The sequence below is a fragment of the Dasypus novemcinctus genome, chromosome 11, assembly GCF_030445035.2.
Source record: "Dasypus novemcinctus isolate mDasNov1 chromosome 11, mDasNov1.1.hap2, whole genome shotgun sequence".
Classification (NCBI taxonomy): domain Eukaryota; kingdom Metazoa; phylum Chordata; class Mammalia; order Cingulata; family Dasypodidae; genus Dasypus; species Dasypus novemcinctus.
Genome location: NC_080683.1, coordinates 115,126,369 through 115,147,642, shown reverse-complemented (window position 1 = coordinate 115,147,642; position 21,274 = coordinate 115,126,369). Strand labels below are relative to the sequence as shown.

General features: G+C 38.7%; 1 protein-coding gene across 10 annotated transcripts in view; it reads left to right on the top strand.

Moving 5' to 3' along the window:
- Positions 1–938: 938 nt before the first annotated feature.
- The window catches only part of AHI1 (Abelson helper integration site 1), a 231,387-nt gene continuing 211,051 nt past the window's right edge, over positions 939–21,274 (top strand). For 7 of the 10 annotated variants that reach the window (XR_002798591.3, XR_009188071.2, XR_011650147.1 and 4 more), the window contains exons 1-7: positions 1,732–1,994; positions 6,018–6,111; positions 6,223–6,304; positions 6,810–6,884; positions 8,371–8,495; positions 18,489–19,054; positions 20,399–20,589. Coding sequence is in view for 7 of the 10 variants with exons in the window: in XM_058307519.2 (XP_058163502.1) it covers positions 6,875–6,884; positions 8,371–8,495; positions 18,489–19,054; positions 20,399–20,589 (892 nt within the window). In the remaining 3 variants the exon portion in view is untranslated. Of the gene's footprint in view, positions 1,455–1,729; positions 1,995–6,017; positions 6,112–6,222; positions 6,305–6,809; positions 6,885–8,370; positions 8,496–18,488; positions 19,055–20,398; positions 20,590–21,274 lie in introns of those variants that run through there. The other 3 variants (XM_058307518.2, XM_004468527.5, XM_004468526.5) reach the window with 2 other exon arrangements.

Here is a 21,274-nt window from a genome sequence, read left to right as displayed (position 1 = left end):
TGTAACATCTTCTAGAATACATTCACTGACACTCCACTGCACCATTGCAAACTAATGTAAAGGTGAAGACAAGAGATGATACAGGTGTACTGCTCAGACAGTCTGATATTTGGGAAGTGTGTTATGAAAATAGCAACTGACTAAAAATAAGTACCCAGAGTTATAATTTCTCTGTATAACTGGGATACTTAGATAGTAGTTGTGAGGACAGAGTTTACAAGAAGGAATTTTCAGGGAAAGTGGATAAGATATGCAAACATTGAGGCATTAGAAGGTGTGGACTATTTTGCGTGGTATGAGTAATTCGATATGGCTGGAATAATATGCAATTCAAATGATGAGGCAATAAGAGATGAAATTGGTCAGGAAGGTGGGGTGTCTTGTATCCTAGACAAATAATGAGATTTCCGCCCACAGGTCAACAGAGCCTTTGGAGAATTTTCAGCAGGAGGGTGGCATTATCAGATTTACATTTTTAGTGAGGTTTTTCAGGCAGTTTTGTGTGGAATGGAATTTAGAAGCCAAAACTGGAGTCAGGGGGTTGCCTGGTAAAGAGACTGTCACAATAACCTCAGTGAGAAGTGATGAAAACCAGAATTTCAGAGAGGCAGTTCAGGTGGTTAGGGCATACACTGGGGGATGTCAAAAAGGTAGAATGGGCAAGATGTGGTGAATTATTTGGTATGAGGCATTTAGGGTGCTCTGTAGGTGTCTGAGTAGAACACTGGGAAGATGGTGATGCCCTAAATCAGGCTAAAAACTCAAAAAGGAGAGCACATTTTGAGGGAAAAGATGAAGGGAGTTCAGTTGGGAACTCACTGGATTGGCTATATTTCTCACTGCCTGCCTCACAAGATTTGGTGTAACCAATGCTATACTTCTGAAGGTGTGGTGATGACAATGGGAATGTAAAAGCTGGCCGCCACAGAAATAAGCTTAACGTTCTGACGGTAGTCACGAAGCAACAGGTTGTAGTGCCCGCCCACTGCTGCAGAAAACGGCCTCTTCATTCAAGAGTCGAGGAGTGACCTGTCTAGTAATTTTCCAGATCTGGTGACACAGAGCTAAAGATGGCGCCTGTGGCAGAAGTTAGAAAACTGGGAGGGGGCATTAGGTGTAGGAAAGACGACGTTTTTCTCTTTGCATTAAATACATAGTGAGATAACTAAGAGCTAGACGAATTGTGGACACTCTTTCCTCTGATTTTTCCTATAGTACAACTAACTCTTCTTTCTCCACGCTCCGTAAACGCGTTTCGTTCCGTGGAGGTGATAGCGTGGGGGTGACGAGTCTGTTTTGGCCTCATTCATGTTCTTCATCCTCGGCGTCTTCAGTCCAGCGCTCTGCTCGCCCTCCCGCTCCTCTGCGGCACCCAGAGCTTTTAGCGGATGAGGATGGGACCAGCTCAGGCTCTGAAGAGCGCCGCGAAGCCCCTACCGTCCGCCACCTACCAGGTCGGTGGATTACCCCCACCCACTTCCCAGCGCGCGTGCCCGCCGGCCTCCGCCAGAGCTTCCCTGGGCGCTTGCCCGCACGGTCGCCAGCCGCCTGAGGGCCCGCGGACGCGCGCGCCCCCTCTGCGCAGGCGCCGCCCTGCTGCGTTTCAGGCGGGGCACGGCCGGGCGGCGGGGCGGGGCGAGGCCGGGCGGCGGGGCGGGGCGAGGCCGGGCGGCGGGGCGGGGCGAGGCCGGGCGGCGGGGCGGGGCGAGGCCGGGCGGCGGGGCGGGGCGAGAGGGCGCGGAGGGCTGGACGACCTGCGGGCTGGGCTCGCGGGCGGCTCTGGTTGTTATGGGGACGGCGGAGTAGGCAGGACTGACGTCAGTCGCGGCGCGCGGTCCCCACTGCGGCATCGGTCGCCGCCAGAGCCCAGGCTGCTGGCGGTCGTGGCTGTTCCTCGCGACCGCTCGCTCCCGGCCCGGCCCACCTGGCGCCGGGCGCCTCCTCGCAGCGCCGGGGCTCCCTGTGGCGCAGCGGTAGCCCGCGCCCTGCTCTCGGTGAGTACGCTGCAGGCGTTCGGCCCCGAGGGCCCTCGGGGTGTGCGGGATCCGCTTGGCGGCCGCTGGGAGGCCGGGGTCCCGGGGGACCGACAGGGTTGGTGCGGGATGCTCTGCGTGCTTCCACGCTCGGTCAGTGCGCCCCTCGGCCCCTGCGTGTGCAGCCTTTCCCCACCGCGCACGCAGTCCTGGCCCTTCGGCTCCCAATTCCGGTTTAAACGCCTTTAAAGGAGATGCGTCTTTACTTTTGTAGTGTCCGCCTGGTGCTGAATCTTGAACCTCTGAAATCACATCTGAGAAAAGGTGATCCGAGTGTTATACATATTTTTTTTAAAAGTCCAATTATGTTAATCGAATTGTTTCCAAATAGGAAAAAAAGTAGACTTTAGGAGTCGCCACCAAGTGGTGGTTTTCTCATCCTTAGAGTGAAAACGTCTACAGACTGGAGTATATCATTTTTCATTTTTTTGAGACAAAGATGGTGACAATTTATTTCACCTTTTGCATTGACTGCTGCCGTTGCTTGAGCTTTCTGGAAGAGGATTGCTTGTCATGAGGACTTTGGGAAAAATTTTAAACAATATTTACAAAAACTTCAAATACCAAAAGGGTTTAAAAAACATTTCAAATCTTGTTGATTTATTAATTGATTTATACAGGGGCTTTGTTTGTTTTTCTTTCCCTTGACATAAAATTCGGCTAAGGATTAATTTTTCTAATCCTCTTTGCTTTTTCTCCCCTTGATTTTTAGTTACATCTTAACTGATAAACAGGTAGTCAGGAGTTAAAATGAGATGAGACATAATCCAGTTCATTTTCGTACTTATTATCTCTTAGCATCTTGTAAAAAGGTTTGTGAAGTTTTAAAAAAATGACATCTGTGAGGTTCAGGGATATCTTTTTAAGTCTGACTTTATTTTTGCAGGTAATGTCAGTACTCATCAAATAATAGTCATTAATTCTATAGCGCATATTAACATTTAGAGATTATTTCTGTAACATATTTGCATTACCATTAAATTAGTATTGATTAATTCCTTTGTGTATTATGCTATTAAAAAGTAATAAATAGTAATGGAGATACCTATTTACTTCATTGTTATTTCATTTATTGTGTAACTATTTACATAGTTTAAATACAGTATAATGGGCATAAAGTATTTTATTGAGCACCTGCAGTGTGCTGCTAGCCACTGTTCTCATCACTTTGCTTTACAACATTTTCCTTCAATCCTTACAAGAAAGTAGGTGCCATTTTAATCTCCCAGGAATGGAAACCTAGGCTTAGTGAAATTAAGTTGCTTGCTCAAGGCTACCCACTCAGTAAGTGGAAAAATGAGAGCTCAGGCCTGGGCTTCTCTGCACTCTAACTCCAGAACCATTATAACGTTTGTTGTTTTTTTTTAAAATAGGTGTACATAGAAGAAACGAGCACAGGCTTGGCCCTCCAAAAACTAGCAATTTGACTTTGATGGAGTCACAGACATGTAAACACAACATTTTGCCTGGGTGAAAATTCAGTCTGAAGGAGAAGGTGTGATGACAAGACATCATGAGAACTCAGAGGAGACTTTTCTCTGTGATGATAGAGTGTTACCCAGAGAACATAACCATTTGCTTTAAGTGTCTGTTGCTAGCTAGGGGTTTGTTGGAATGGCCAAGAGGAGCGGCACAGAAGCAAGACAGTTTGCCACATTTGAGGGCCTGTAACTTCATGTGGCTGAGTACAGAATGTGGGAGGAAGTGTGGCAGAAGCAGAGGGTGTAAAAAGAGGCCAGAGGTCTTTTCTAAATGGTCTCGAACTTCATGTTTTTCTGTGGGTGATTGGGAGCTAGTGAAGAATTTTAAACAAATAAATGACTCCATCAAATTGGGATTTTTTGAGGATTACTTTGGTTGCAGTATGGAGGAAGATTTTCTTTAAAACAGGTAAAGAAGGCATGGAAACCATCTTAAAACAAACAGCAAAATCTTTCAATAGTGTCTTTAATTATACCTTATGACACTGCCTTTTAGGGGGTGTGAGGAAGACAGTTGCAAGCAGAATTCTAGAAAGAACCATCTACACACCCCTTCCACAGTTCTCATCTTCCATTTGTTCCTTCTCCTGTGGCTGCCAGGTTTCTTACACTCCCTAACCAGCTTTGGCACAGGACACCGGGGACTTTCTGATTGCAGTCAGAGGGCACACTTCAAAATTTGCAGCAACTTTGGCATCACACTGTGTCACACCACACTTCTTCCTTGAAATAATTTTTCTTGGTTTCTGTGGTATTTCTCTCACTCAGCTTTTTACTTATCTCTTTGATTTCTTTCTTTCTTTTTTAAGTTTTGTGGTAAAATATATATAACATGAAATTTGCCATTTTAATCATGTATTAAGGCATATAACTCAGTGGTATTCTTTGCGTTCTTAGTGTTGCGGAACCATCGTCACTATTTCCAAAACTCTTTTTATCTTTCCATTAATCTTTACCCATTAAGCAATAACTTCTCATTCCTACCTCCTCCAAGCCCCTGATGACCTCTAATCTACATTTTCTCTCCATGGATTTGCCTAGTCTATATAAATATATATGTGGAATCATGCGCTATTTTGTCCTTTTGTATCTGGCTTATTTCATTCATGATGTTTTCAAGGTTCACCCATGTTCTAGCATGTATCCACACTTCATTCTTTTTTATGACCAAGTAATAGTCCACTCTATGGACGGCCTCATTTTTATCCATTCATTTGTTGATGGACACTTGTTGGCGTCTACCTTTTGGTTGTTGTGAATAAGCTACTGTGAACATTGCTGTGAAGTATCTGAGCCCTGTTTTCAGTTCTTTAGGGTATGTCCCTAGGAGTGGAATTCCTACGTGGTATGGTAACTGTGTACTTTTCAAGGAATTGCCTGTTTTCCAGGACAGCTGCACCATTTTACATTCCTACCAACAATATATGAGGATTTCAATTTCTCACAACCCCTCCAAAACTTGTTTTCTGTTTTTATTTTAGTTTTTATTATAGCCATCCTAGTGGGTATGAAATGGTCCTGATTACTTTTTCTTTTGTTTTGTGTGCTCCCAGAATTTTGTCTTTGACTTTCTTCTTTTTTTCCTTGAACCATCCTATATTCAAATGATACCCAAATCTTCATCCTATGTCTACCCACTGGATTAATATATTCTGTCACCTCCCAAACCTAATCTGATTGTGCATGTATATAAACAGTAGTAGTAGGCCTCGTTTATGAAGGCCTTGGCCTGTGCTAGGCATTGTGCTAGGTGTTTAACCTTTACAGAAACTCTGAGTGACTTACTATTTTATTGTCTTTTGAAAGACTAGGGAATCAAGGTCACAGAGGTGAATCTGCTAGCAGGTGAAAATGGGATTGAATATGGGATTTAACAACAGAGCCTGTCCTCCCAGCCACTCAGTGCCCCGAGACACCTAAGTCAGCATGTCCAGCACTGAGCTCACGAAGGCTCCCCGTAAGAATGACCAGTTACAACTGTAGCTAATATTTATCAGTGCTTGTTCTGTGTCAGGCACTGTGCTAAGGGATTTGACCCATGTCACAGATGTCTGCATAGATCCTGGGAGGCTGCTTTGACTGATGAGGAGAATGTTTGCCCCAGGTCCTCCAAGTAACCCTGGGAGACTAATTCAGGACCTGGGTTTTAGACAACTCCACTAAACCTTCGTACTCTATCACAGTAATGATCCTGCTTGTCTATGTATTCTAACTCCGGAAACATGGCACTCATCCTTGACTCTTGGCCTCATCAGTACTTTTTAATTTTCTTAAAATTAAGTAAATGTTCTGCTCAAGAGAGAAGTAAACATCTTTTGCTGAATGGAAGTTAGCCTTTTCTTGATGACTCATAATCATAATATAGTCCCCTCTTTACCTGTATATTGGATGACAATGAAATACTATAAATATTAATTCTAATTGGCTTTATATATTCTTTTTCTATTTCTTGTGTGCCCTTGAGTGCTGGTAACTGACTCTACCACTGCACTTGCCTTTGCAGCCTCTCTCCATTCTAACTTGGTGCTGATTGAAAGCAGCTGACCGGGCTTCATAGAGCTGCATCTGCCAAGAGGAGGGGCCCTGCTGTCAGTGAGGTAGAGGAGATTTTACGCTGGATTTAGTATTTTGTCTGTGTATCCATAGTTGTTAGATGAGTTACCTCCTATTATTGAAGTGTATTTATATAATTGTTCTTTTCTTTTTAGCATTTCATCTAAGACTTTTCTGCCAAAACTCTTACATCAGAGGAACATGGACATGAATTTCCAGAGATGGGGGCGTTAACTGGTAATGCCTGAGCCACCTCAACCTAGGTTTTTCTTTGTTTACAATCTTCAGTTTTATTCTTGAAAAATAGTTGCATATTTTATGTTCTAATGGGGAGATAATATGTTTGTTTTAAATACCCCCTGAACTTTAAATAAAATTGGCAGTTCAGGGATATATGTTTTGAATATGGTTTTGAATAGCTATGACACGCTTAAATCCTCATTCAGGTATTTATTTGAAAAAGATGATAGGAGTGTTTGTGCTAACTTTATTATAACAGCATTTTCAGTAGGTGGTACATTACTACTTAAATTTATTATTTGGGAGCGTGTTACCCACAGTTACACTTGTTAATACACTTGTGTGCCCTTTTGGGGAAGAGAATCCTAAAATAGAATTTTTAAGAGGGTTGAAATGTTCATTAAATTATGGAAGACCTTTTTAATGTTTATGAACATACGAAGTTTGACAATTACTGCCTTTCAAAGTTTTTTTTGTTGAAACTATTACTTTGTCTTAATAGGATTCTAATTGAGTCATTGAGCGGTGCTTTACATTACTACTCAGTGCTTTCTAGAAAGCTGAGATATGCGCTCTGGTAAGACTTACTAATTTATAACATTTATAGTATTTATGTTTAAATTTGGATACTTTAAGGGGTTCTTTATTAGATTAATGAATAAACCAAACATTATGTTTAGAGATATTTAATAGTGTGGTTTTCAATTTTATATTTAATTACTGATTAACCTTAGTATGTATTCAGTGGAGGGCAGTTTGGGACTCAGCTGGACGAGGTAAATACTGAATAAAACACGTGGTTGGTTTTCATTCTTTATCATCAATTTGGCTGTTTCAGTCTAGGGCAGGCTCCACAACTTTTTTCTTAAAGGGTCAGCTAGTAATTAGTTAAGGTTTAGTCTCTGTAGCAACTGTTCACCTCCACCTTTATAGTGGGAAAGCAGTCATAACCATATTTACTGAATGTGCATGGCTGGGTTTCATTAAAACTTTATTGACAAAACTAGGTTATTGACCGAGGGGTGGGGGGGGGGGGGGCAGTAGTTTGCTAACAGCTGTTCTAGGGCATTCATTTATTCATTCAGCGCTCAATCATTTAAAGCACATTTATGAGCACCTGCTGTATGTCAGACGCTGTGATAGTAGCTGTGGGTATAATGATGAAACATACCTGTAGTGGGGGAGACATGCAATAAATACTCAAATTTATTTATATAGATATATAAATCGTTGCACTATTTCAGGTTGTAGTGAGTGCTGTGAAGGAACAGTCTATGTTAAAAAACAGAAATTTAGATATTATTAGGAAATGAAGCAGGTTACGGGCAACTTTCAAGCAAGCAAATTAAGACCATCCAGATGAGCAGTTATGGGGAGCTCATATCAGGTGGAATCAGTGTACCTGGGAAGCCCTTGGCTCAGAGAAGCTTGTCCTGATGGAGGAGCTAGAAGAAATTGTCGCTAGAATGTAGGAAGGAATCGAAGGGGATATTTCTCTTCATTTGAAGTTGTCGAGATAGGAAGGTCAGGAAGTACAGAACCCTGGGGCACACTAAAAACTTGTTTTATCCTCAGTTAAGTGGGATAGTACTGCAGGGTCTTAATGGAAAAATCAACTTTTAACTTTTAATATTTCTTCAGTACCAATTATAGCCTAGGCAAGTGTCAGCCATTTTTCATGCAAAATGATCTTTGAGGCAGGATATTATTACTCTGATTTTACAGATGGGAAAGTGAAGTTTAGAGATCTTAAGTAACTTGCCTAAGGCCACATAACCAGCAATGGTAGATGATACTGTGCATCAGAAGTTAAAACTGAACTTAGCAAAGGAAACTTTTCAAGGGAGTGGCCCAAAATGTAAAAGGGATACAGTTGAGTGTGGTGTCACCAAAACCAAGAGAACGGAGTGTTTTAGGAAGGAGGGAACAGAGCAGGTAGTTCTAAGGCAGCAGGAAAACTCATGCTGGCATTTACAAGGTCATGTCTTTTTACAGAGTGAATGATGCAGGTGTATGTCATAATAGATTGTTTGGAAAATGACATGAGTTTCTATCTTTTGTAGTTGAGAGTGAAGCCAAAGTAAAAACCAAAGTTCGCTTTGAAGAATTACTTAAGACCCATAATGATCTGATACATGAAAGAAAAAAACTGAAGAAAAAGATTGTCAAATCTGGAGAAAACCTCTCAGTGAGTAATTGCTAATCTGCTGCCCTAAGGTTCTTTGGAAACCAAGGAGTTAATCTGTGTCATGTTAGTAACCTAGGATAAAATAAAGTTACTTTAGAGTCAGCACCACTCCTGGGTTTTGAGTTCAGTCTTGTGAGCTGTCCTGTGAGAACATGACCACTGCTGAGTGTGAGCAAGGACAAAGGGGAAACTTAAAACTAGCCCTAGAGCACAGGTTTGAAGAAAATCAAGGTTTTACCCTACAGTTGTGAAGAACTTAGGAAATAATATCTTATTTCAGATGCCCAGTGGGTTGTCTTTATTTGGACTTACTCTTTGTGAGTATCCAGCAGAACCAGGAGAAATTAATGGTGCCTTACAACAAGAATTATCCTTTTGTGCTAGAGGCACCCTTTCAAGTGGTAGGCTTTCTGGCAGCACACTTGAAGGGATTAAAACACAGAACACAAAGCAATACAAAACAGATCAGCGATTAACTCACCCTGATTCCCAGCATTGTAAAGGGTATTACAGCAGCCAGTTAACGCACTATTCACTCTTGAAACTTAGCTCACTAAGTTTGCTCTGTTTTAGTTGGCACTATTCACTTCTCTGACCATGTCTTTTATATCGTCACCAGAACACATTCTTGCGTGGTCTGGTAAATGATACACAATATTTTTTTGGCACGAGTTCTATGATAAGTTATATATTCTTCTTTTTACTTGGAAGCAAGTTTTACGCTGTTCTGTGCGTTGTCCTATGAACTGTTCATTTTAATATCTACGTTGTAGCTGTCAGTGTAAACATATATATTCTCAGGTGAGTTAGAAATAAGTCTCACATTGGCCATAATCCAGCTGCACACACACCAAGGATTCATAGGATACCAGCATTCTACTGCACACCAATTCGGAACTGCTGATAGAATGGGGGCGATTCATGTCTCTTCCACAGTGGATGCTGTTCTCAACTAGAGTCTGCTTCTGTTGGTACTTATTTTCCGCTATTTGTGGTATTAATGTGACAGCCATATGGTCATTTAGAATGGTTATTTTGAGGGAATTCAAGTATTTATTAGCTGCTTGTTGAATTAGACAGCTAACATCCAGTTCACCTCTGCAGTTCTAAGATTGTAAAATCAGTCTGTGATTAATTCAGTTCAGGATTGTTTGTAGAAGCCACTAGAGATGTGGTATTGAAATGCTTAATTAGCATCAGAGATGAGGAAAATCACTCTAATCAGTTTGGTTTAGAACTTTATTTGAATACTTTTACATCACTGGCCATGTGTAAATCTGTATGTCACTTCCTAATTAATATAGTGTTTTAATTTGCCAAAGGGCTGCCAATGCAAAGTATCAGAAAGGGGTGGCTTTTATAAAGGGGATTTATTTGGGGTAAAAGCTTATATTTCTAAGGCTGTGAGAAGTACAAACCAAGGAACCATAAGAGGCACTTTCTTACCAAGTCAGTTACTGTTAATTCAGTTGTCTGGGCACCTGGCAGAGCAAGATGGCTGCTGATCTCTGCTGAGGTCTCAGTCTTCCCTCCTCTTGAGATGCTCCGTGGGACTAGCCTCTTGGGTCTTCATACTTAAACAGTCCTCTAGCTCTCTTTTACATAGTGGAATAAAAAATGGCAGCTTCCTTTTCCTGTGCCTGTGTATGTGTCTCTCTCTGTGCCTCAGTTTTTATCAGACTGAGCAAAAGGGCAGAGTCTCAACATGAATTATGACTCATTTATGTAGTCCAATGAAAAGCCCTACAGCAATCTTAACAGGTAATCTAATCCAAGGCCGCTCAGTTGAATTTAATGCAATCAAAGGGTATCATACTGACAAGAATAGATTAGTTTAAAAACAATCTTTCTTTTCTGGGGATTCATAAAATAATCTCAAACTGCCACATGTAGCCTGGGAAAAAATAGCATCATATTCCCTGTTGCACTTTCAGTTAAATATATACAAAGACCAAAAGGTAAGAACTGTCAACAATGACTTGTCAGTAACTGGGAGTATTTCATGCTAACAGCTGTGGTGAAAGAGCTGTATTAAGAAATACCTAGCATCTGGGAGTGGATATAGCTCAAGCAGTTAAGCTCCTGCCTCCCACACAGGAGGTCCAGAGTTCAGTTCCCAGTGCCTTCTGAAGAAGACAAACAAATGAGTAGACAGTGAGTAGACACTGAGCAAAACCAATGAGCAGACAATGAGCACAGAAAACAAGCAGAAACAGCTAGCAGACAACAAGCAAAAACAAATGAGCAGGGAATGGATGTGGCTCAACAGCTGTGCACCTGCCTCCCACATGGGAGGTCCTGGGTTCAGTTCTTGGTATCTTCTAAAGGTAATACAGACAGTGAGCAGGCAATGAGCAAAAACAACGAGCAAACAGATGAGGGAGCCATCTCGGGGGGTGGAGGTGGGTGGAATAAAAAAATTAAAACCTAGCATATGCAGGGACTGGGCTGTGAATATGCAGATCATGACCAGCAGAGAGGTAGATGGGCATAAACTTCGTTATCCCCACATCTAGTTTGAGACTTCAGGGCTGCTCTGGTCAGAAAACTGAACAGTCCCTTTTTACTGGGAAGGAATTGTATTCTAAGACAACTAAAGTAGTGCCCCATTTCTTCCTATCAGTACAATGCTAAACATTGAGAGCCTGTGGCTACCAGTAACCATATGGAAGGCAGCAGTGACCTACAGAGGATGAGATATTGCATATTGGCATACCTCCTTAAAAATAAATAGAAAGATAGATAGATAGATAGATAGAAGAACAAAGAATGACCTCAGATTTCTTGCAAAAAACTGTACTAGCTAGGAGGCAGTAGAGCAAAGTCTTTAAAATAGTGACAGAAAAAGCTATCAGTTTCCACTCAGATGCAAGAAAAAGGAGCTCCTTTCACTTTCTGTCTGTCTGGTTGTGGCAGCCAAGATTGAATGGGGGAATACAGGATATTCTAAAAACATGGGAAAGGGGAATTAATTTTTGCAACTCAGAAATAAACTTGTAAGCAGTGAATAGGGGAAGCAGATGTGGGTCAGGTGACAGGGCCTGAAAAGAGATGAAGGGGAGAGTCAAGGTGAAGGACAGCAGAGACCAGGAACTGAGGTGATGCAATTGACAGGGAACCTCTCTCCACATCAGAAATCCCCAGGATCCAATCCCGGTGAATCCTAGAGAAGAAAGAGAAGACAAAAAAAAAAAAAAAGAAAGAATAGATACAGAAGATCACACAGTGAATGACACAGACAGCAAAAACAGCAGGGTGGGGGAGGAAGAGGGGAAAAAATAAAGAGCTTTGAAAAACAAAACAAAACAGTGAATAGCCTTTTTACCCCACAAAATGAATCTTTTCTTCGAAGTTTGGATTTACATGAGAAGTGTTGGAAAACTGTTCCTCCCTCCATACTCTGGCCTTCTGGTTAAAGCTTTAACAACTTTGAAAGGTTAAAAAAATCTTGACTAAAAGCAAGCCAGTGGTTCTTCCCTTGGCACAGTGTGTGAACACAGTGAATTGGACTTTTGATTCCCTTTTTTAAAAGATTTAAATCTTCGAGGTAATGGAAAATTTTGAAAAGATGAGACTAACAAGCCCAGTTGTATCAGAAAGCGCTCCAGCAGTAATGAGATGCTGGAGTAAGAGACAGACCAGGAAGACTACTTCAGAGGAGGATGAGCAATTCAAGAGGGGAGGCATATTTTTATTTTTCTGAGTGCTTATATAGGTTGATGAAAAATCCTGCAAAGAGCCCAGAACTCTCCTATACCCTCACACAGTTCTCCATATTAACATTTTGCATTAATGTGGTACATTTGTTAAAATTGATGAAATCTTTTCTGAAGTCCATAGTTTAACAACATGGCAAGCATGTTCAGTGATGTTAATTACTTTTGATGAAGTAGATTTTGACCTCATGAAAGAATTGAACTTTTACCAAGTTCAGCAAAGACTTTGTTGAGACAGTGTAGTTTAAAAATGGACAAGAGTGACTTTTCAATCTTCCTGTTGTCTCACATTATTAAACTATCTTATCATCTTATGCTGAGTAATCACTGAAAAAAAAAATATAAAACGAGAATGATTTATCAAGGAAATATATCTTTTAAGTATCTTGAAGTAAAAATTCTTCAAGGTGAACAAAAGCTGAGGGAATTCATTGTCAATAGACCTGCACTGCCAGAAATGGTATTAAGGGAAAAAAAACTTTTTTAGGCAGAATGGAAATAAAACCAAATTGAAATTTTGATTTATGAAAAGAGTACAGGAAATAGTAAATCTATAAATAATATAGAAGGGTTTTTTCCTCATAAAAGATATTTCTCTAAAGGAATTTTTAAAGTAAGAATAATAACAATGTATCATGGGTGTTATATATAGAAGTAAAAGGTAAGGCAATGTAGCACACTATATAAGAGCAGAAAAGAGTTAAGAAGTAGACTCAAATGTGTATGGTCAACTGATTTGTGACAAAGTTGCCAAGGCAGTTCAGTGGGGTAAAGGGTAAACTTTTCAACAAATCGTGCTGAAACAGTCAGATATCCATATATGATACAATCAACTGCAACCATATCATGTTCAGAAATTATGTACAAATGAATCAAGACCTAAATATAAGAGCTAAAACTATATAACCTATAGAAGAAACATAGTGTAACTTCTTTGTAACCTCAGGTTAAGCAAAGTTCTCTCAGGATTCAAAAGCATGACCATCAGAGAAAAAAATTAATTAGACTTTGTGAAAATTAAAAACCTTGTTAGGAAAATGAAAAGTAGATTGAGAGAAAATATTGTAAACTATCTGATAAAGGACTTGTATCTAGAACATTATAAGCATTCTTTCAATGGTATCATATGAAAACAAACCAATAAAAATGGGCAAAAGATTTGAACACATAACTGGAGATAGCAAATAAGCACATGTAGAGATTCTCATTGTCATTGGTAATCAGAAAAATGCAATTTAAATGATGAGATATTATTACATACATATTAATATGACTGAAAAACAAAACTTGACAATACTAAGTGCTGACCAGGATGTCAAGAAACTGGAAAGAATGCAAAATAGAATAGATACTCTGGGAAGCAGTTTGGCAGTTTCTTATGAAGTTAAATATCTATTTACCATGTAACATAACAATTCCCCTTTGGAATTTACCAAAACACACAAAAATATTTACACACATGCACAAAGACTTGTATGTGAATGTTCATACCATCTTCATTCACAGCAGCCCCAAACTGGGAATAACTCAGATATCCATTTGTTAGTAGATAGAGAAACAAATTGTAGCATATCCATACCATGGAATACTATTTGACAATAAATGGAATAAACTGATAAATGCAACACCATGGATGAATCCCAAATGCATTATGCTGAGTGATACAATCCAGACACAAAAGTCTGTGATTCCATTTATATGCACTTCTAGAAAAGGCAATTGTGGAAATTAGAGCAGTGGTTGTGTGGGCTCATGGAGTGGAAGGAAAGGGCTCAACTTTATAAATGGGCTTGAGTGATGATGGAAATGTTCACTATCCTGATTGTGGTGGTGGTCACACCACTGTGCACATTTGTTTAAATTCATTTAATTATATATATTTAAAATTGGTATGTTAATTATATTTCAACAAAGCTGATTAAAAAATACAACTAGGGAAGTGGATGTGTCTCAAGTGATAGAGCTTCCACCTACCATCTGAGAGGACCCAGGTTCGATCCTTGGGGCCTCCTGGTGAAAAAGAAGAGAAAGTGTGCCTGTGCTGTGAGCCATTGCCCATGCGAGTGCCCGTGTGGTGAGCCGGTGCCCACGTGAGTGCCTGCGTGGTGAGCCAGTGCCTGTGCAAGTGAGGCACGCAGCAAGATGATGACGCATCAAAAGAGAGAAAAGGGGAGAGTCAAGGTGAAGCGCATCAGAAACCAGGAACTCAGGTGGCACAATTGACAGGGAACCTCTCCACATCAGGTGAATCCTAGAGGAGAGAAAATGAGAAGACAACACAGCAAAAATGGCAGGGTGGGAGGAGGGGAAAGGGGAAAAATAAATAAATTTTATAAAAAAACCAAGACTAAAGCAAAAAAAATTAAATGTTGCACGAAACTTAAAAATAAAAGGATGAACTATGTTATAATGGGAGCATGAACAAATTTATTTGGAACATTTACAGGAATCAATCATAATCTAACCCATGAAACATTATTAAATTCCACAAAGCAGGCATTATTTTTACTGTAGTACAGCAAAACTAGAAATTAATTACAAAAGCTCAGAATTCTTAAACTACTTAGAAATTGAAAAACTATCCCTTATATCTGCCTGAGGAAAAAAGGAAATCAAAACTACAAAAACCAATCTAGTGAAAGAGTAAGGAAAGTATCAGTATAGTGCTACTGAATGTATGGTATGATACTAAAGGAAAATGAATAAATTGAATAATGAATGGAATTAGTAATGAATATAAAGTCATTCTAAAGTTTAAGTAATGTATTATTATTACAAGAGTTGATAGATCAGGGAACAGAGTAAATACACTAAAAACTGAGCCTCATCTAATTAGCTTTCTCAGGGTTTCATTTTTTAAAATATTTTTCTTTTATACCTCCTGTTTTAATTTGCTAACAGCTGCCAAGGCAATATACCAGAAATGGGTTGGCTTTTATAATGGGGATTTATTAGTATATAAGCTTACAGTTCGGAGGCTGATAAAGATCTCCAAATCAAGGCATCAGGCAAAACTCTGTCTCCAAAGGTCAGCTGCTGGTGATCCTGGACTCCTTTTGGGTCCTTTGCTTTCAGCTTCTTGCTCCCGTGGCATTCTCTCTTCTCCTGTGGCTTTCTCTCTCCTGGGTTCTGTTGATTTTAGCTTCTGGGTTCTGGGACTCTCTCACCTTCGAGGGTTTCTCTCTGTGTTTGCAGCCCCCTCTCTCTCTATTCATCCATTGATAAAGGACTCCAGGAAGAAGAGTAAAACACACCCTGGGGCATGCCTTACTTACTGAACTAATCTAATCAAATGGCCATACCTGTAATAGGTTCACACCCACAGGAATGGACCAGTTTCAAGAACATGCTTTTCTGGGGTACATACTGTCTCAAACCACCACACCTCCCAGTTATTAATAGTATATGGAAACCATGTATTTTCTGCATGATTATTCTGTAAATATAAAACTTCTAAAAAAAAAAAAAATTTAAAGAAGTCTTTTCTCTTAGACCATGAGTGTTTTTTCTATTCCTAATTCTTGCTTGCTTCTTTTATCCAATTATTTTCTTCAGGAGTGTCTCAATTTATTTATATCAGTGCTACATTTCTGGTGCTCACTGAAAAAGTAGAAACATTTGCATATGCCCCATTTTAACGTAATGGAAATTTCAAGGTTATAGAGATAGGACTATATTTATAGAAAGAAGGTAAAAAAAAAAAACTTCTGAGAAGATGAGCAATCATTTTCTTTGTGTGAAGAAACCAGGGTTGAAGTTTTGGTCTTTTTATTTTATTTTTTAGCATTTCTATTTTTTAAAGATAATTTTAGATCACACAAAATGTTACATTAAAAAATATAAGAGGTTCCCATATACCTCATTCCCCACACCCCCCACTCCTCCCATATCAATTTTTTCCATTAGTGTGGTACATTCATTGCATTTGATGAATGCATTTTTGAGCACTGCTGCACAGCATGGAATATAGTTTACATTGTAGTTTATACTCTCTCCCAGGCCATTCAGTGGATTATGGCAGGATATATAATGTCCTGCATCTGTTCCTTCAGTATCATTCAGGACAACTCCAAGTCCCAAAAATGCCCCCAGATCACACCTCTTTTCCCTCTCCCTGCCTTCAGCAACTACTGTGGCCACTGTCTCCACATCAGTGATACAATTTCTTCCATTGCTAGAGTCACAATAATTCTATAGTAGACTACCAGTAAGTCCACTCTAATCCGTATTTGATTCCTCCATTCTGAGGATCCTGGGTGGTGGATGGGATTCTCCTGCTTGCAGTTGTAGATTCTCGATTCCTTGGTGTGGTGGTTGACCATCCTCACCTTTTTATTTTAAATTATTTTCTTCTTAAAAATTTTTTTTTTGTTACCGGTTTAAACCTATATTACTTCTAAAATAGAATATAAGAAAATAAACTTGTTTTTTTTAAAGAGATAGAGATAGATTATTTTTATTAGAATTGAGTAGAGCAGTTTTTTTTGAAGGCTATGGCTTCATAATTTATCCTTAAAGAATAGGTTGAACCTGGCAGTATATGAAAAATGTTTTAGGTGAGCAAGAGCATCTTGGAGATGGTACAGTATTGAAGTTATGTTGGGATACTAGTACTTTTAACATTTTTCCATATTTGTTTCACATATATTGTGTATGTTTCATTCTACACACTTTGAAAAATGAAGATTTTCTTTTTTTATAAACTTTATTTCAACTTCAAAAGAATAAAATAGCAGACAAGAGGCAGCTCAATGAACCAGGGAAGCATGAAACATGGAGATTTTCCAAAGTTGAATATTGGAGATGTATATTGAGATACTAGTTCTTTTTAGCATTTTTTCGTCTTGTTTTCACATATATTGCATATAAGTCATTCTACAAGCTTTTTCATAGGGATCTTCCAGAATTTACCTTGAGTCTTTATTGGTAAGCTTATTATTTTGGGGAGAATTTTTCATTTTGATTTTTGGCTTTAGCTTGTAGCACTTCAGTTTTGTCCATTCTGCTTTCCAAACATCTATTTTTATTCATATCACTCAAAGCTTTATTTCTAACATCTGTAGTTGTTTCCTTTTCATCCTTTTGGATTTCCTAATGAATGATGACATTAATTTTAAATTCTTGTTTTGTTACTAATTCATTTTCTTTGGGTGTTAATTTTTCAGTTTTGTTGGATTTGATGGCTCTCCTTCATTATGCTGCTTTCCATACATATTTGTTAGATTTTAGCTGTCTAGTCATTTTACAGTTGAGAATCTCTGTTCCCCTGCTTATTGGTTGTTTTTAACTTGGTCTGCCCCTGCACCTGCCTGAAGCATGATGCCCCCGTATGCTTCTGTATTCAGCTGCTAGTCCTCTGGGTAAAAGGCCCAGCTCTGCTGCTTAACACAAGTGGAAGTGGGGCCTGACTCCTGAAATCGTCATCCTCAGGTTTATCCCCTCCTACTTCTTGAATTACTTGAATCTGAGCTTTTGCCTTCTCCAGAACTGTCTTCCTATCTGGAGAAAGCTTTTCCTTTAGACTGTGGCTTTTTGTGGTAATTTTTTCACAGGTGTGGTCCTGTCTGTTTTTTATCCTTGGGCAATTTATTAAAATATTTATTTCACTTCTAGTAGCATTTTTTTTCTTTTTCTTTTTTAAAAATTTCTAGCCTTTTATTGAATCTTTAAAAAATATTTCAGCTAATTTTGATTAGGGAAAGAGCTTACAGGTATGTGCTTAGTTTATCACTTGATATAACTTTGATGATAAATATTTAGTAGCATTTCAGGGACTTATTTGGACTCATTGCCCAGTAATCCTTAAGCTATAGACATTTGGTTTTAGAATATAATCATGAAGAAGAAAAATGACCCATGTGTTTTCTACTGGTGAACCCAAAATACTATATTCTCCATGGCTTTTTAGCCAGTGTCTCAAGTATCTCTTAAGTAAATTTAGACTATGAGCCATTTTGTCAATGAGGAAAAAGAGCATTTGAGATTTGAGCAGTTAATGCACTTTTGAAAAGTCATTAAGTACTTTTTCCTGTGTTAATTAACTAAGTCATTTAATTTGAAGTTACTCTTAGAGATTACTATTCTAGTGCTAGGAAGAATAAACTTAGGAGAATTATTCATCAAAGGTTCTAAAACGACAGACAGCCCTGTGTCCAAGGGAAAAAGCCAGATAATCTTTCTAATATTACACATTATTGACCACTGTTCACTTTGTCTTATATTTACGTAACTAAACTTTGCTTTGCTGAAACTTTGTTATTATGTCTTCTTTTCCTAGCCTGACACTTTCAGAAGCAATCTTCAGAATATTAAAGAAACTAAATGTGATGATGGAAGTGTTCCTAACACTAATAATAATCCCGAAAAGAGACTACAAGTCCCTAAAAACAAACCAAAGAAGACACAGTCCCTAACTGAAAATCTAAATGATGTTGTTAATGTGGAGGAAGACAAGGAAGGAAAGGCGAACAAAGAGGTTATAAAAACAGTGCTCCAGAAAACTACACAAGCAATGGAACTGGAATCCCCTGAGAGGAAGGTGGATTCTACACATCAGAAAGCATGTACAAAGTCCCAGCCAGGGTTTGCTCATCAGAAGACTGAAAAGGCAAATGAAGGGGGAGAAAATAATGACCTAGATGAGGAAGGAGAACTGATGCAAGTATACCAGCTCCAAGTAGCTGAAGAAATGGCAAAGGAGATTAAGAAGAAAATAAGAAAGAAACTGAAAGAACAGTTGAGTTACTTTCCCTCAGATTCTTCATTATGTGATGGCAAATTGAATGGCGAAAAGAGGAAAAAGAAAAAAAAGAAAGTTCCAGTCATGTCTAAAGATGAAACAAGGTACTTTCCATTGATAAAATGTTCTCTTAAAAACATGTTCACCACCACTTAGTGTAAAATAAAGTAATACAATCCTAAAAAAAAAACAAAAAAACACATTCAGAATTATTTTCAACTTTTTAGTAAAATCTGTAATTTAGCGAAGAATATTCTTTGTCTTTCATTTGGAGATATTGCCTGCTGTCATTTACCTAGCGCCTACTATGTACTAAATCCTTTATAAGAATTGACTCTTTTATCCTTTATAATAACTCAGTCAGAAAATGTAACTTTATCACCCTGTTATCCACATGAGTAATCTGGGAGGTTTAAATCACAAAACTAGCAAGAGGCTGAGCCAGAACCTTGGCTCTCCTGCTTCAGAGTCTCTGCCTTGGACTGCTTACCTACATCTGCTTTTAAAATAATTGTAACTTCCCTATTTTTGCATTACAAATGCCCATTTCTTTTTACAAAGCACTTCTTAAAATTTTTCCTTATGCAAATAGCATTTGCTCATTATAGACGGTACAGATACAAAGTAGAAAGTAAAGTTCTGGTCACCCAGCTAACCCAAGATAATTACAGTTATTAATAGCAACTTAGACTCCTCTAGTCATTTTCTCTGCTTCCATAAATGATGAGGTTTTCTGTGAGTGTATTCATCTTAATATGTTTCTCTTTCAGTAAAACAAAATAAAAAATGAACTTTAACAGCCATACTTGATTTTTTTTTCTCCTGAAATCTCACATTTAGAGAAGCACCTTGAGGTGGAAATATTCTGCATGTGAATATTCCTTGGCATTCAGGAGCTGTTTATGCTAAAATCCTCAGCTAAAATACTTTTCCCCTCTTACCACAAGCTAAACAACCAGTGGTATCAGAAGGCAAATTGGATAGTTGCAGGGACATGTTAGTATATGTATTATTTAAGAATCAAACTTTGAATATCCAAAGCTTCTTAAAAACAGAACAAACCAACTAGCTAGCCTAGAACGCTGAGAAAAGGGAGCTTTAAGTTAAGTGATTTAGAAATCTGTTCATTAATTATTTACATGGCAGCAGGGTAAGGATGCTTTGATCAGTGCTGCTCAAAATGAGATCCATTGCTCATGAATTGCAATTTCATTTTTCATTGCAGTTTAGAGCTCAGTTTAAGTTGGCTCTTAGGATATATAGCTCATTACCAAGTATAAAATAATATCCATAATACCTACTTTGACATCTAACTATTTTAGTGTTTAAGAAAATATATGCCTTCCCCCAGCAGGAAATAATACTGATTTTAGGATCCTTCACTTTGCTCTGCACCATGAAGAATTATAATGATATTTTGTAATGTATGTACTGGCATTATATTGCAGTATATCGACTGTCTCTGAACTTGAACGTGATACAATTGAAGGTGAACAAAAAAAGGAGTCTTCAGTTGGAGAGGTCACTTCATATTCTAATCAAGATGATGAAATAGGGTCAATGGAACAAAGTGTAGAAGACAACAGGGAAGATAAGAAAAAATCCAAACCCAAAAAAATGAAAAAGAAGGCTAAAGCAGGTTTGTTGTCCAAATTAAAAGGAAAATTTGCAACTTGTTAGAAATAGCTTGATCCTTGGAACTTAGTCCTTAAAACTAAAGAGACTCTAGTCCCAAGGGATATAATTGAAAATGATCTAACATAGAATATTTGGTACTTGTTCTTGGATTCATCTCGTTTAAAGCTTTCCTTTATTTGTAATTGTGGTTCTCTGTGATGAGATTGTATTACTTGAACCACCTCTTGACTACATTTTCATTCAAGTTTAGAATGATGTTACTTTATAGTTGTTTTTGTGCATAGAAGACGTCTTCTTTATACCATTAAGTTTAGTGCCTCTAAATGGTTAAGACTCATGTTGCTGAAAGCTGTAAGTGGTCAACAGCCAGTAAACATTTCAGGGATTAAGGATGGTATGATTCTGTCAAACAGTGGTATCTTTGCAATTCCTTAGCCTAATCCATCTTCTCCCACTTCCTTCTCATTCTTTGTTTCCTCCTCTTGCTTTACACCTTCCCCTTTTCTCATTTCTTCCCTCTTGTTTTTCTTTCCCTTCTCAGTCTCCATTTTATTGGACAAAAATTGGTACTAGAAAGATCATTTCAAAATGTATGGAACTTATCATTAAAGAATGCAGTTGCTGGTGCTTTGTGATTCCTGCAATTAATTTTGGAAAACGTCTTGATGTATAATATACCTATAGAA